The 16,448-nt window shown below is 49.7% G+C and overlaps 1 protein-coding gene across 1 annotated transcript in view; it reads right to left on the bottom strand.

Moving 5' to 3' along the window:
- Window positions 1-16,448, bottom strand: part of rev3l (REV3 like, DNA directed polymerase zeta catalytic subunit) — a 49,950-nt gene that overhangs the window by 20,915 nt on the left and 12,587 nt on the right. Inside the window, exons 2-6 of the mRNA XM_036975690.1 lie at window positions 4,138-4,327; window positions 3,721-3,795; window positions 2,612-2,775; window positions 729-861; window positions 438-532 (exon numbers count right to left, since the gene is read on the bottom strand). Coding sequence (XP_036831585.1) covers window positions 438-532; window positions 729-861; window positions 2,612-2,775; window positions 3,721-3,795; window positions 4,138-4,327 — 657 coding nt within the window. The remainder of the gene's footprint in view (window positions 1-437; window positions 533-728; window positions 862-2,611; window positions 2,776-3,720; window positions 3,796-4,137; window positions 4,328-16,448) is intronic.

Raw genomic sequence — 16,448 nt, 5'->3', positions numbered from 1 at the left:
AAGACGAGACTACAGAGAGACGGGGTGAGTGGACAGTGTTTGTTTTGGCCCGGGTGGCCACTGATCTAACGCTCGGATGTGCTGGAGAGCAGGAGCCTGGCAGTGGGGTGCGAGACAGACTGTTTGATCTGGAGAAGGCCTCCATCGCTCATCTGGGTTACATAGGTAGGGGTCCCAAATGGAACCCTATATTTAGGGCTCCTATAGGGCTCTGGTCAAAAGTAGTGCACTACATAGGGAATAGGGTGCCATTTGAGACGCAACCAAGGTTTGACGAGGAAAAGCCTTCATTCCTCGACTGTGTTGCACAGTCAGAGCAGTGGAGTCAGTGGAGTCATTAACCTCAGTCTCTCCTCGTGCGTCTGTCGGACTGTCTGACTGGCGGTTTTTATATATGACTAAAAATATGATGTTTCCCAGTTTCTCGCCGTCCTTACTCTCTATTTCCAGACGGTTGAGGATGTCTACAGCCACAGCATCCACTTCCAGCTCACATGTGCTCTGTTTCTCCACATCCTCCAGGACCAGGGAACTGCATCAGAGAGAGAGAGAGGCGGGGAGATCATGCAGATTGGGCGAGCGAGAGAGCAAGAGGTGAGCACACAACATGGATGCACATTACACACTAAATCCTACACGGACAGAAATGTACAGACAAGACCTAAAAACACAACGCTGCATTGGCCCAGAGCATGTCATTGGAGCCGGTCTGTGCTGGCGTGGCTCACCAGGCTATGGCATCCTCCTCCCAGCGGACAAACATGCCTCCCAGCATACTGTCGCTCAGTCTGGAGGTACAGGGGCTCTTCAAAGGGCTGGTGGCTGGCCTGCTGCAGCCCTGGCGATCTGGGGGAAATCCCTCTGTTCAAGACACACGTGCACACAGACACACAAAAACATGTGAATCATGTGATGGAAGCCAATTTATTTTTTTGGGGGAGTAAACCAGTCTACAGACATTGTGTCTTCAACATAGAGCAAAAAGAAAAGCATACCAGCTCAGTATTTCCAATTCATTTGGATCTACACAGCTTTCTAAAATCCCAGGTCCTTTGTCATCGTCTTCACTTGATCCCAGATTACAAACTCCCTTTCAACTAGGTGTTGTACAAAGGAGAATATAAACAGGTGAACATTATCGCAGAGTTTCAGCCCCTTTGTACTTTTTGGTTCTTTGCAACCCATTTTCCGTTGATTGCGTCAAAATCCAGGAAGTGGCCCTTTCTTTGTCTGGGGAGAGTGTTGCGTGAACATTGTTAAGAACCTGTTCATCTGAAGCGGGGGTGGGTTCCTGGCCTATTCATTAACCCTTCCATGCGTGGTGGTGTCATGCTGGGTTCTGCCTCCCCTGGCCCAGGAGACTCGCTCAGGCATGAAGACAACTGCAGAGCGGAGATACCTGTCCCATCTCGGCTCAGCGCGGCCCGGGATTAGCGCTTCGTAAGCCTTAGTCAAGATCAAACAGAAAGTGGCCAATCTACCGCTTTATTCCCAACCATCGGGCGCCGTGTGAAGCCAAGGCCAAGTTCAACCCTCAGATCTGAGGGAAACCTTCCTGCTCCTCCAATCCCACTGTGAAACGTCCCCCTGTTCTACCCCTCTCGCCCTGCTACTGCGAGGGGCCTAGTGAGAGTCACAGGTTCCCGTCCTGGGAAGACGGGAGGAAATCTGACCGCCGCGGCCCTCATTCGAGATATCGATTGTCCCAGCTTGGCTAGCCGTCTGTGGTTTCGTTTCGGGTTGGCAGAGGTGATGTGGGACGTAATGTTAATACTAAACAGCGATGTACAGTGCAAGTTCAAATCAACAGCCTGAGTTCAACAGGTCACAAGTAAACACATCCATATTCAAGCCCTCACTGTTCATTTCTCTAGATTGATGGCTGGGTGTTTATCCAACTCAGGTGGAAAAACAGTACCAAGAATGCAGTACCAAGAATATGCTTCAGGCTCCTGGATCGGATGACAGAGGGGGGGGGGGGGGGTTGTCGGTCTAGTGTTCTATTCTGGATCTTCTGTGTACCATCACTTTTTGTTAGGTATGCTCAACAGGCTTGCAGTGTTCCAGAATGCTAGTTATTCCTCTGGTCTGCCGCGGACCCCATTGCTTCCAGTCTCCTCCCGCACTCTTTTCTTCCCCTCTAAAGGCTTTTCCGTGTGTTGGTGAGGTGTCATCTTTGAAGAAGTCCACCTTTTTTATTTTTCTTTCTTTAACGGAGAGCCTGTCAGGTCTTTGTAAAGCAAGGGTGTTATCTGCTAGCCACTCTTTAGAAAATTACACACTGACCAGGATGCATTAGGAGGATAAGGTTTGTGTGTGTGTGTGTGAGATAGAAAGAGAATGAGAACTACAGCGGCTGCACGAAGCATCTCAAGGCCATCGTAGAGAACACAAATACATCACGACAAAAGCATGGCAGCTCTTCCTCTCTTACACCCTCCCCCCCCCCCCTCCCAGTCACAGCTCTGGACCGTTATAGCTCTGGACCCCTCAGCCACACCTAACAGGCAACAGAAAAAGAGGAGAGGTGTCCCGCAACACCACTCAGCCAGGTCACAGGTTTGTGACATGGTTCCTAAAGCAGCCTACTCCGTTCCTGCCCGTCCCTTACCTCTGCGCGGCTGGCTCCGGCGGAACTTGACGGCTCCCAGGTTGATCAGGTTCATGCCGTACAGGTTGTAGTCGATGAACAGCTGCAGCAGGTAGGGGATGTGGGCCTCGTGGGGCTGGTAGTGCTTGTTCATCACAGCGCCTCCTTGCAACAGCTCACACACCCTGGAACCACACACACACAGTTTTACATTAGATGATACGTTGTTGTACGCTATCCCTAGGCATGTTCTTCGCGTCCAGAAAAGGCTGTGTGTTCCAAAATGATTGAGTCGGAGAGGCTTTCATTCCAGAGTTGATATGCTTTCATTCAAAAACGCTGGAAAGAAACTGTGACGACACGCAATTTTACTTTTCAAACTTGAAACTTCCCGCCAGTCTTTTGGCCGGTCCAATATCCATAATAATAATGTAGGCCACAGTGACAGTTCCCCTTTAAAAAGGTCAGAGCGGAGAGAGTTGATTGATTCAGTGATTGATCTGGAACAAGACAGGGGCTCATAACAGTCAGTCAGGCTGGCAGCAGACAGTGTGCCAGTTAGACTCTCTCTCGCTCGCTCTCTCTCCTCCCTCAGTGTCTCTCGCTCGCTTTCCTCCCTCAGTATCACTCGCTCGCTCTCTCTCCTCTGTCCCGTCTCTTGGAATCAGTGCAGTAGCACGGCTCCACTCACAGTGACTGATAGCTTCAGCAGCTAAATAACAGCCGGTGTGCACGCACACACACACACACTCTCTCTCTCTTACACAAAACAGACACGTACTTGCTTTGTCTCTCGCACAGTCACTCTGTCTCTCCGTCTCAACACACACACTGTCTAAAACACACACACACTGTCTAAAACACACACACACTGTCTAAAACACACACACACACACACACACACACCGCTAGAGCTCTGTACTACATAAGCGGGCCGATCAATATCAACAGAATGAGCATCATAGTCATGTCCACACAGGCTAGCCTACAGACAGAGAGCATAGCCCTCTCTAACAACAGGAACACATTGCGAATGTTAACATATAGGCTATTACAGCTCCAACTAAAAAAAAAAACAGACTGGTGAGAAATGCAAGCTGAGGCAAAAAAAAGTAGAACACACTCCTCACCTTTTGACCATCTGAGGATTGTACAGATAGATCTTCATAAACTTCCTCTCCATTGCATGGTATCCATAAAAAGGCCTGTGGGGGGGAGACACAGTCAGAATAACCTCTTGGGAAAACAACACAATACAGACTTCATCTACCATTCACCTTCTAACATTAACATGTGAGCCTTCAGACTCTGCCCCGTTCTCAATGTGTCTTTTCTTGATTCCTCGTGTCTTGCCTCCTACTCAAAACCCATAGGAGGAGAATGCCCTAGGGGAGGAACCTTGGGTCATCTCCTCCAATGAGGTTTGGAGGCGAGGAAACAGGTGGGAGATGGGAGGAAAACCAAATTGAGAAAGAGCCTCCGCCGTGTACTTAGTGACCCTACTAAGGAACAGTGGTCTAGCTAAAAGAGAGGGAGCGGAGACTTACATGCCGGAGACCAGTGCCACCTTGAAGACGTGCTGCGTGTTGGAGGAGGGGTTTCCCATGGACACGTTGAGGGCCCTGTCGATGCTGAAGGCTACCTGACGCAGGTAGCTCTCCGCCTGCTGCCCGTAGCCATCGTACGGCACATAGAGGTAGGGGAAGATGCCATGGAGGTGGAGACAGGTCTTCTGACCTGAGAGAGAGAGAGAGCGAGAGAGAGCACGAGAGAGAGCGCGAGAGAGAGAGAGAGAGAGTCAATTCTGGTTGAGATAGTGGTAGGCTAGTCCTTCAATCGCCGTGTAGAATTGTCGGGAAGTGAACAAACAACGTTCTGTGGTCAGAGGCGATAGGATGTCCGTTCGCGTTGGTCCGCCGTGTCCTTCAGACAGACAGTGTGTGTTCATGTGGCAGAGCTGCTGTGTCAAACTCAACAAAAAAAAGTTGGTTACCTCAACCCATAGGAACAACTGTGAAACTGGCACAGAGTCAAAAACACAAAGCCACTCGGCATTTTACAGCGATATAAAACTAAAGATTCAATTCAAGTAGTAGTCCGACTCATAGTTCATTTACCAAAAAGCAAAAGCGTGCCGACTTTAAACAACATATTTACAGCCGGTGACGCAGTCTGCCAGTGACATGACTGATTTTTACTAAGATACTATTAATACTAGACATGCACACAATGGAGACAGATTGGCCTCTCTACTGAGGGGAGAAAGAGAGGAGGGGGGTCCAGTAAAATAGCTCGTACACAGTTTCCAACCGCGGGAAGAGATGCCGCCATCCAGCCCTGCTCAGACAGACTGATGAAATACAACAAAAGGTCTGTAAAAGGAGCGCACGCCACCACGATGTCAAGCCCGTCATTACTAACCAACGGGGGGGACTGTCTCCATGAGGGGAGGGAGACTGACGCTGACGGGGGTGCGACTGATATGGAATGAGGTCATCATGAACTTGTGTAGTGTGTGTAAAAAGAAGATAAAAAATATATATATATATTCTGTGTGTGACAGAACTAAAACAAAAAAGGAAGCAAAGCCTTCTAGACCTCGCCGGCTGACTGATAGTCCTGTTCAGGTTTGGGCTAGTCCAGGCCTAATGTCAGATACGTAATACGATACCATCCTACTCTGAATAGGGACCATGTGGCTGTGGGACGGGGACTAGAGACCATGCAGACCAGATGAGACGGAAGGACTGGCAGCAGGAGGAGGCAGTACAGAGCCTCACCGCCCCAGCACCTACAGAGCCGAGCCTCTCCCACACGTCAGCCCCATCTGCTCACGCACCCGCACAGAGAACCCCTTAATATCACGTTTTGTAGGGGAATTGGGGAGGGGCGGGGGAGGGGTTGTTGTGGGTCATGGAGTTCTATTTTTTCCCTGGGCCCAATTGTTCAACCTGAACCCGTGGCATGGAGGACTTCTGCAGAGAAAACAGCCTGCTCTAAAACGACATCCTGCATATCTCTGCAACCATGCAGAGGGTGACACAGGAAGTGGTCAAAATAGATGGAGAAACAGATAGGGTTTATGTCATCGCGAGGCGGGTGGGGCAAACGAGACCGCGCCAACCAAAGGAAAGCAGCTCTCCAGGGGAACCCCTTACAGACGACAGCGGCAAACAACGCAGCGTGTGAATTGCTTTCAGTTTCAACACACGGGCATCAACCAGGCGAGCAGACCAGACCGACGGATAACCCTTCACGTCTACATAGAACGGCCTAATCTGACATCCAATCCTTTCACCACCACAGAAAGAGACAGTCAAGGCAGGAAAAGTGCACTAGGCAGAGTTCGTCTTCTCTAAGGACAGACAGACAGACAGGTAGACTGGCATAGAGCCAGTCGGAGGCGGAGAGGGCAGACAAAAGGAGCTGTGAGGTAGGCTAGGTACAGTTGGGAACGCGTGTGTGTGTGTGTGTGTGTGGGGGGGGTATGTGCCTTGCTAGTGAACACGGTCGTAACACACAGACACGCCATTGGTGAAGCTGCTACTGCAGTTGCTAGGTAACGGAAGCCGGCAAGCAGCACAAGCCCCTGACAGACAGCGGGGAAATATAAACAACTGATTCTTTCCACCCAGCTGGCCGGTAAGGAGCGAGAGGAAATAAGAAAGATAGAGGAAAGGAGAGAGCGAGAGACACACAGAGAGAGAAGAATAAAGTGAGGGGGAGAGATAAAAAGAGAGGCAGATAGTCTCTCTTTCTAAAAGAGAGTGTGAGAAAGAGATTGAGATAGGAAGTGAGAGTCTCTCTTTCTAAAGAGACCGAGAGAGAGAGAGAGAGACAGACTGAGATTCTCTCTCGGTCTCTTAGAGAGACTGAGTGAGTAAGAAAGAGTAAGAGAGACTAAGGAGAGAGCGAGTAAGAGACACTAAGGAGAGAGCGAATAAGAGAGACTAAGGAGAGAGCGAGTAAGAGACTAAGGAGAGAGCGAGTAAGAGAGACTAAGGAGAGAGCGAGTAAGAGAGAGAGAGGAAATGAAAGGGGGAGTTGTGTCTGACTGAGGCCTAGGCCCTAGGGCTGTTCTCTCTCTCTCTCTCTCTCTCTCTCTCTCTTCCTGTCTGAGTAGAGAGTAGTCCCCAGCCACCCGTCAGCTCCTGACCACCCCCGACCGAGCGGGGCTCCCTGATTTGTTAATGGGAGGGAGGACCAGACCAAGAGAAGGGGCTGTGGGGCTACTACAGACAGGGCCCTATCATAGAGTTAGATAGAGGACGCAACATTGTAGCCGTCCTATTACGGCATCTGCTACAGCATGGTCAGCACAATTGAGTACGTCTCAATTTTGAAGTAGTCCATTTTATTCTTCTTCTACGAGTTGGGAAACAAACTGAAAGAGTTCACACTGCCACCAGGAGGAGTGCATCGTTTGAACAGCAATAAAGCCCAAGTTTGTGAATTACTGCCACCCGCAGTTCTGGAATGTTTGCTCACGAGTATAAATAGGAATTCCCACCCAGTTAACTACTTCAGAATGATGAAAGTCCTCAAATGGCGCTGTCCATGCTAAAGCAGGGCACTAGAGTCCTCTATAGAAACCATCTACAGGAAGGAACACAGAGGCAGCGATGATGATTCTCTCTCCATCTCCTCTCCTCCTCCAGGTCTGCAGCAGGCAGCGGCGGGTCTGAATGACTCAGCACTACAGCAGCAGCTCCAGCCTGTCAGTACTGTAGAGTTACAGTCGGAGTGCTGCCTGCTAGCTGCTACTGTACACTGCTGCTGTCTGAACAGACAGACAGGACAGACGTCTATAGGAGTCCCTCTCACTGCATGGAGCAGCAGCAGGACTTATAATAAATATGGAAATGAGCCCGTGTGTGCAGGGGGGGGGGTGTATGTGTGTGAGAGTTTGCATGCACGTGTGTGCGCAACTAGCCACTCAGATCCTCCATCTTGATGAATACCCATTCATGCTCTTGCTGGACTGGACCTGATTGATTGCAGGAAGCTCCGGGTCACACAGAACAAGAGAGTGTGGAGCTGTATAGAACCCTTCTCTCTGTACAATTTGGGCCCTGAGGCACAACCCACAGATGAATGTAGCTTCGGAGTGAGGGGGAATCTGGGAGGGAGCGAGGGATGCAGGGGGAGGGCAGAGTAATAAAGAACATGGACAAAACTTGCTTAGGGATTGGGACTGTGGATTATGGACAAAATACCAACTGGGTTTTACAGTAACAAGAGAACAAGGCCAAGATGTTCTAATGGAGTTGAGAGAACAGACCTGAGCACCGTGGAGGAGAGGCTCGTTAACACAGCCTGAGCCCATGTCTAGGACATAATATCTGCCCGGTCATGTACCGAGTCCCCCTAACACTGTAGGGAGGATAGCGGGGGGAGACGAAAGGTTTACGGAAACTCAACACCGGTATCTCAACATCTGGCGAGAGCCTCCTGCATCGTCCGTCTCAATGCCAGGGCACGAGGGTGCAGGGAGCGACGGAAGGAGAGGGGGGTAGAGAGCGAGCGAGAGAAGAAGTGTAAGAGGGGGGCGAGAGAAAGAAAGAGCGAAACGGAGAGTAAGAGAGAGAGGACGATCAGAGGGAAAGGCCGAGCAAGTTTGTCTGAGGGAGAGACGCACCTGGCGTCATCAAATCTAACCCCCGACCCATTATGCTGCTTCACAAGAGTCACGGTTTCCCTCTATCCCTGCCAGAGCACCTGCAACAACAACAAACAAAACAAACAAACAAAAAAAAGAAGAGAGAACCTCCCGGCCCAACCCACCAGCGGCCTGACTGAGCAGACATCTTCCCATAGCCCTGTATGGTATGGAGAGAAGAAGGGACGGATGGCAGGAACAAACTAATGGGTACCGCATGAAGATACTGTCGATCAATAAAGCTTCTGCTTGCTTAGCAAAGATCTGCACCATCATTTATCTTCCCGTCCTTCTAATGAGTTTTAAATGCGGGCGGGTGCGTCATAACTCCTCGCACAGACACACGGACGTTCTAAAACGCATCGCAGTAAACGCTGGGGGGGGGGGGGGGGGGGGGGGTCTCGTTTTACATTAGACTTCAGGGAAATAGAAACGGGACTATGTTGAGGGAATATCAATGTGGCGTGCCTGTCTCCGGTCTGCATCGGGCACATGGAGCCACCCATGGGAGAGGGAGGGAGGGTGTCCGCGTGAGACGGTTGAGTTCCGCGGGTTCACTACAGACGCTATCCTGCACCACGACACACGAGAGAGAGAGAGAGAGAGAGAGAGAGAGAGAGAGAAAGAGAGAGAGAGAGAAAATACTTGTTTGAGGAGGAGGGAGAGAACAGAGACTGCAGTGAAGGGAAGAGGAGAGAGAAAAGAGACGAATGACTACTTTAAATCACATCGCTCTAGTCTGAGGGATTTACTCCAGTCGCCCGCTGGTGGCGGGGGCGGGGTAGAAATGTATGCCGCTGCTTTATAAACTATACTGAACAAAAATATAAAAACGCAACATTTTCAAAGATTTTACTGGGTTACAGTTCATTTCAGGAAATCAGTCAAATGAAATAAATGCAGTAGGCCCTAAAAAATAATTTAAATTAAAAAAATTAAAATAAAATTTTACAATTATTTATTATTATTTTTTTATAAAAAAATAAAAACATTTAAAAAAAATATTTAAAAAAAAAAGAGATGCATCCATTGGTCACAGATACCTTAAAAAAGAAAAGGTAGGGGCGTGGATCAGACCACCATTTCCCTCATGCAGCACATTGCATAGAGATGATCAGGCTGTTGATTGTGGCCTGTGGAATGTTGTCCCACTCTTCAATGGCTGTGAGCATTTGCTCGATATTGGCAGGAACTAGAACACGCGGTCAAATGCGTCGATCCAGAGCATCCCAAACATGCTCAATGGGTGACATGTCTGGTGAGTATGCAGGCCAATTATGGACTAGGACATTTTCAGCTTCCAGGAATTGTGTACAGATCCTTGTGACATGGGGACGTGCATTATCATGCTGAAACATGAGGTGATGGCGGGGGATGAATGGCACGACAATGGGCTTCTGGATCTCATCACGGTTTCTCTGAGCATTCAAATTGCCATCGATAAAATTCAAATTGCGTTTGTTGTCCAACTTATGCCTCCATACCATAACCCCACCGCCACCATGGGGCACTCTGTTCACAATGTTGACATCAGCAAACCACTAGCCCGCACGACTCCATACAAGTGGTATGTAGTTGGGAGGCTGGTTGGAGGTACTGCCAAATTTTCTAAAACGATGTTGGAGGTGGCTTATGGTAGAGAAATTAAATTATCTGGCAACAGCTTAGGTGGACATTCCTTCAGTCAGCATGCCAAGTGCACCCTCCCTCAAAATTAGAGACATCTGTGGCATTGTGTTGTGTGACAAAAACACGCATTTTACAGTGGCCTTTTAATGTCCCCAGCACAAGGTGCACCTGTGTAATTATCATGCTACTTAATAAGCTTCTTGATATGCCACACCTGTCAGGTGGATAGATTATCTTGGCAAAGGAGAAATGCTCACTAACAGGGATGTAAACAAATTTGTGCGCAAAATTTGAGGGAAATACGCTTTGGGTGCGAATGGAACATTTCTGGGATCTTTCATATCAGCTCATGAAACATGGGACCAACAACACTTTTCCATGTTGTGTTTATACAGGTCTTCTAGCAGACACTACGTAATGCTAGTCCTGGGTGAGACTATTGAAATGCTGCCAGGACAGCAATTTATGAAGTGGTGTTTGGTGGCATGCAGGAGGAGTAAACAGTGTGTTTGCCATGCTGTGGAGAGACTCTGATCACACTGTGCCTGTGTGTGTGTGTGTGTGTGTGGTAGAGACACTCGGGGAGGAGGAGGAGGAGAGAGGCAGACATCGAGGCGGGATGCTGCTATTTTTGGCCTTGCCTGGCTGCAAGGAGCGAGTCTACTGATGAGCAGAGCAGAGGTGGAGAGGACACAGACAGGGGCTGCTGAGCAATGAGATGAGCATGTTGATCTATTTACAGCTCTACCTAGGCCTGTGCTCCATTCATACACCACTGTTATAGCCTGTACTGTGCGTGTGACTGTGTGCGCGTGTGTTGGGATGCTGCTCATTAACTACCCTCTGTTTGGATACCCGCCCACTGCCACCCACTCCTCCCCTTACACCATCCTCCTCAAACCCCCTCCATCACACACACACGAGCACTGCAATTTAGGTACAGCGATAATGCACACCGGGTCCCTTCAATCATCCATCCTTCAAAGTGCCTATGCAAAATTGTTTTGTTTTAGAGAATAAACAAAGGCGTGAGGGTAGGCGCGTTTCTTTATGGGCACCTCACCCTCTTTCACTCAGAATAGTACACTGCCGCAGCTTCCTGCTCTGCACTCTTCCCTGTTCTTTGCTTTCCACAGTTGGCCACGTCTCCGGATCTGAGTCCGACACGACCGACACAAAAACCTCTCCGGTCCTGCCTGAGACTCCACAGAGTGGTAAAACCAGGAACGGCTGTTCACTCACTGACCACCCTGTTCTGTAAGGCCTCGTCCTCCATTCGTTGAACACTGAACAGCTCCTATACAGTGGTTTAACCAGGCGTATTCACCACGGACTGCATCCAGATCGGATTCCGAACACAGGCCAGTGTCTTCAGCTGTGTCCTCAGGCCTCCAATAGAAATCATTGTAAGAGGCTGGTAGCCCTGAAATGCTTCCCATCCACTCTCAGTGTGTCACAGGTTCCATTGTGTCATCGCTAGGAGCCAGAAGCCTCCCTGGCTGAGGTGACTTCATGCTGGGAGAGAGACTGTGGTGGTCCCCGGGCCAAACCTGGAGTAGACAGCAGAATCCTCCCTGTGACTGCGCTGTGTTTTCCCTCTCCACAGCCAAGGCCCGTCCTGGCAGACCGCCTGACTCCTGAGCACAGAGTGGAGCAAACAAGTCACTGGACGTCAATTCCCAGCGAGGGATTTCCTACAGCATTCCCAGTCGTTCCTTCCCATGTCCTGTACCCAGTCCAGTCCTGAGGCAGACAAAGGCCCAAAAGTCTCTATGAAAAGGGGATTCATAGATCGTTCCCAGACAGCACCTTATCTACAGTCCTGACTGAGGCATGAAACACCTCGAACTCTTTGTGAAGCTCCAGACGGGAACAAGCGGTCTCCTGCTGGGTTCAGTAAAGACATCCCTGGCACTTCAGCGTGTTGAGGAACAAACAGACCAGACGGCCCTGCCAACCAGTGCCAAGCAGGAGTCTTAACAGATGGCCAACCACCTAGCCTCACGCGGGAACCTACGGAACACACACACACACCCACCCACGGAAAAACAGCAGAATACAATATCACGTTTTATTTGGTCTCTGACTGAGGAGTGTGTCACAACAGCACATTCTTCTCCACACCTCATGGGTATAGGCCTATGTTGTGAGAATCCATCCTAGTGGAAGATGTAGGTGGCTGGGCAGTGAGCAGGGGCCCCCTTCCGCTACCATCCATCTCCGGTGTGGGATACGAGTGGCGATAACAGGCCCCAGTTCATTCATCCAGCGACAGTGTGATGATGGCACTAATGATCCTGGTACAGCGGATTAACAGCACAGGCCTCCATGCCCTCTGGTGTGTCAAGGCAGGGGCACACACACACACATACGTACATACACACACACACACGCACATAAAAGTCTTTGCGCTGCAGTCATTTAGCTGTGGCGCGGCACCGCGGCAAAAATCATTGCCACTAAGGCCCAAAAAAATACGGCGCACAAAATAATAAATAAAGTCCACATGGACTTTTCCTCTTTAAACAAAGAATATAAAAAACAAATGACCCCAATAGTAGAATAGTATATCTATTTACCTAGACGTGTTGTTGTGTGTTCTAATGCGAGAGAAATAGGCTATTCCTCTCGAGGTGTATTCCAGTTGCGAATGCCATGCACAGCGAGGCTCAATGCAATGACGGGAGACAGACGTTTTAAAATGGCCTTTGCTAAAAAGAGGGAGATCCTACTTTATTCCTGAGTGCATAGGGGAGAGTGGGGCTAAATGTAACATGTGTCTATTGTAGGGTAACTTGAGGTAAAAACGCCACCCTACCTGAAATATATTTTTGAGGGCGTAACTTCAAATTGTGATGAGACATTAGTTGTTTTTTTTGTTGAGCAAGAGTGGCAACCAGGGAAAGTGTTCGGGGGAGAATGGTGACATGATGTGGTTTCTGGGAGAAGTACAGACAGGGGAGTTTTACCCCGGGTGGCAGAATATGCCACCCGGGGTAAAATTGCAATTGTTTGGAACATAAAATTCATCAATATGATGCTAACTAGTTAAAAGATCACATTCGGGAGCTCCCGAGTGGTGCAGTGGTCCAAGGCACTGCATCGCAGCACTAGCTATGCCACTAGAGATTCTGGGTTCGAGTCCGGGCTATGTCGCAGCCGGCCGCGACCAGGAGACCCACAATTGGGTCCGGTTTAGGGGAGGGTTTGGCCGGCAGGGATGTCCTTGTCCCATCGCGCACTAGCGACTCTTGTGGCGGGCCGGGCGCCACAGCACTTATACGTTTCCCCCGACACATTGATGTGGCTGGCTTCCGGGTTAAGTGGGCATTTTGTCAAGAAGCAGTGTGGCTTGGTTGGGTTGCGTTTCGGAGGACGCACGGCTCTCGACCTTTGCCTCTCCTGAGTCTGTACGAGAGTTGCAGCGATGAGACAAGACTGCAACTACCAATTGGGAAGAAAAAGGGTAAAAAAAAAGAAAGAAAAAAAAGATCACATTCGGGATCTAGCTAATGATTAGCCCAATAGGGTAAATGCAGATGGGCAACTCGGTCCTTCAATTATATTTATTTATAGCCACTTTGCTGCATCAGTTGGGCCAAGGGTGATAATGCTAATTGCTTATGGTATACCTGATAATATGAATGGGCTATATGTTGGGCTGGGAATTGCCAGGGACTTCACAATACGATATTATCACGATACTTTGCTGCTGATATGACATGTATTGAGATTCTCCCGATTCTATATAATATTGTGATTCGATACTGTGATTTTATTGCGATTCGATGTTCCAACCCTATTGCTCATCATATGTCTGCTGCAGAGAGACATGAGAGAGAGCCATGAGAACATCACATTTTGATCGGTCATGGAAATAAAAGTGCTGAAAACAAATTAGCCTCATTTTTAAAAAGAAGATGGAGAACAAGTGAGAAATACTGGCGTTTTGGTGCAGGTACAGCCAACTAGCGCAAAAATAATATTGCAATATTGTCAAAATGATACATCGTCAAAAATGATATCCCGATATGTAACTATCCACCCCCCCCTCAAAATCACTAGCTATATGTATGGTCCAATACTTGAAAATGATTTTAGCAAACAATTTTAACAATATGTTATTGGGCTCATTTCATTTTGGAGTGAAAAGTCAGCAGAAGGGAGCTTGTCATTTCTTCTCCATAAAAATGCTGTGACCTTCTCCCCCACTGATACACATATTTCCAGAGGAAACACACAAACACACACACCACAACAACAACCCTGGGGGAACAGGAATATACAGCCAAGCAGTCAGAGACGTCCCACAGCGGGAAGGAAATACTATGACTGGGGGAAAAGCAGGATAGTAGGTCCATCAGCTGGACCACTAAGACCACCGTCGCCGTAGCAACATGCCTGTACGGACGCTTCTTCATCCAGGGCGAGTCATCGCTGCACAGCTGCCCAATGTCAGACGTGGTGAGAGAGACAAATCGAGGACCTTTCAATGAGCATCACCTGCACCCCGGCACACCTGTCTCAACCAGACGCATTAATCAGGTGGGCTAGAAGGGTGTGTGTGTGTGTGTGTGTGTGTGTATCTGCCAGACCTGTGCGATTAGTGCGACGGCAGCCTGTCGATCGATGTCCTGCCAGCTCTGGCTGTGCTCACACAAACATGTTCAATCAATCAAAGTCTGCACGCCCAACCACCTCAAGAAGCGACGGCAGCAAGTGAGCCATAAGACACAAACACTGAGGAGGTGAGGTGAGGAGGCCAAATGACTAACATTCCACGGGGAGTGTCTTTATCAGCAGGATAGAATGACAGAACGGTAGCGAGAGGAGGAGGAAGAGAGACGGAGAGGGGCTAGAGTCCGGTTCACTAGCACTGCAGTGGGTGACCATCGCAGTGACACTCGCAAGTCCACAAAACCCCAGTCCCGAGACCAACAGACTGAACCAGGACGTGGTTTCTGTGGTTTGACCTTCGCTCCCTCGCCGCTCTGTGTGTTGTGGTCCAGTCCTCTCTCGCCTACTCCATGTTTATTTGTGGCCCACTAATACCAGTGGCCCTCTGAGCCCCCCCTCCCTGCCGCTAGCTACAGTAGAGGGGGAAGAGAATTACTAGCAGGCTGAAGAACTCTGCCACCAGGGCGGCTTCTTTCCCACATAGTCCAGACACAAAGCCACATCTGTCTGACCACAGACCCAAGCACTCTGCTTAACGATGAGGAGCGTCAGAGGAGGACAGACCAGAACAGCCTGAGGGCAGCAGGACAGAACCCACTGTAGATGCGATGACAACTGGAGGAGGGGAAGAGGAGGAGATGGAGTGGAGAGAGGGGGCTGTGAAGTGCAGTATGCTAGTATGCCAACACTGAGGTAGAGGCCACACATCCAAACGACCTGTCCAGTCAGATTAGAAAGCACCGACTTCTCTCTCTCCCTCCCTGCATTTTCACTAATGTTTGTCACCGTGTTGGAGCTCAGGTATGTGACCGTGGCTCAGGGTGATGAAGGAGTGGTGTCAGGGTGAGAGGCCGATGAACTTGACAGGGTCAGGGAGGGTAGAGGCCAGGGAGGGCAGCTCCAGTCCCACACGCATCACTGACCAGCCCCCCCCCCCCCCAAACAGGACACAGGAACACAATGTGACATGACACCTGTCTCTGACACTGGAAGAGAGGGAGTAGCTGTGGAAAAGGGAAGGTGGGGGGGAGATTAGGAAGAGAGAGAGAAATTGGATCTGCAGGAACTGATTGAACAGTAGGTAGAGGAGAACAAAGGAACAGAAGAGGGAGCGAGGGGAGAGGGAGAGCACGGGGAGAGAAAGAGCGAGAGAAAGAACAAGACAAAGGAGAGGGGAAGAGCGCGAGAGAAAGAACGAATGCGAGAGCAAGAGAGCGAGCGAGAGAGGAAGGGAGAGTGAAAGAGCGCGAGAAGAGCACCACAGACTGTGACCAGCGGGCAGGGTATCCTCCGTGTCTGCGGCTCTCAGTCTGACAGCAGTGTGTAGACTAGCCTGACGACACACACACACACACACACACACACACACACACACACACACACGGCAGGGAATGAACAGCGTCAGGCAATGACTTCTCTCCCTGCATCTTCAGGTATGCGACTGTGGCTCAGGGTGAACTTGACAGGGTCAGGGAGAGTAGAGCACAGGGAGGGCAGCTGCAGTCCCACACGCATATCTGACCTAGTCACATTCTGACCGGGGACCCCCCCCCTAAACAGGACACAGGAACACAATGTGACATGACACCTGCAGGGACAGGTCACCTCTGACACTGGAAGAGAGGGAGTAGCTGTGGGAAAAGGAACAAAAGAAGTGGGGGAAATTAGGGAAGAGAGAGAAATTGGATCTGTAGGAAAAGATTGCACAGTGGGTAGAGGAGAACAGAGAGAGAAAGGCCGGCGTAGGCAGACCTAGCTCTCAAGAGAAGACATTTTGTGGGCAGAGTGCACACAGCCTGGAGGTGGAAATTGAGCTGCACTTCCTAACCTCCTGCCAAATGTATGACCATATTAGAGACACATATTTCCCTCAGATTACACAGATCCACAAAG

The sequence above is a fragment of the Oncorhynchus mykiss genome, chromosome 4 (assembly GCF_013265735.2).
Source record: "Oncorhynchus mykiss isolate Arlee chromosome 4, USDA_OmykA_1.1, whole genome shotgun sequence".
Classification (NCBI taxonomy): Eukaryota; Metazoa; Chordata; class Actinopteri; order Salmoniformes; family Salmonidae; genus Oncorhynchus; species Oncorhynchus mykiss.
Note: the sequence above shows the minus strand (reverse complement) of the source record. Positions and strands in the feature narration are given on the sequence as shown.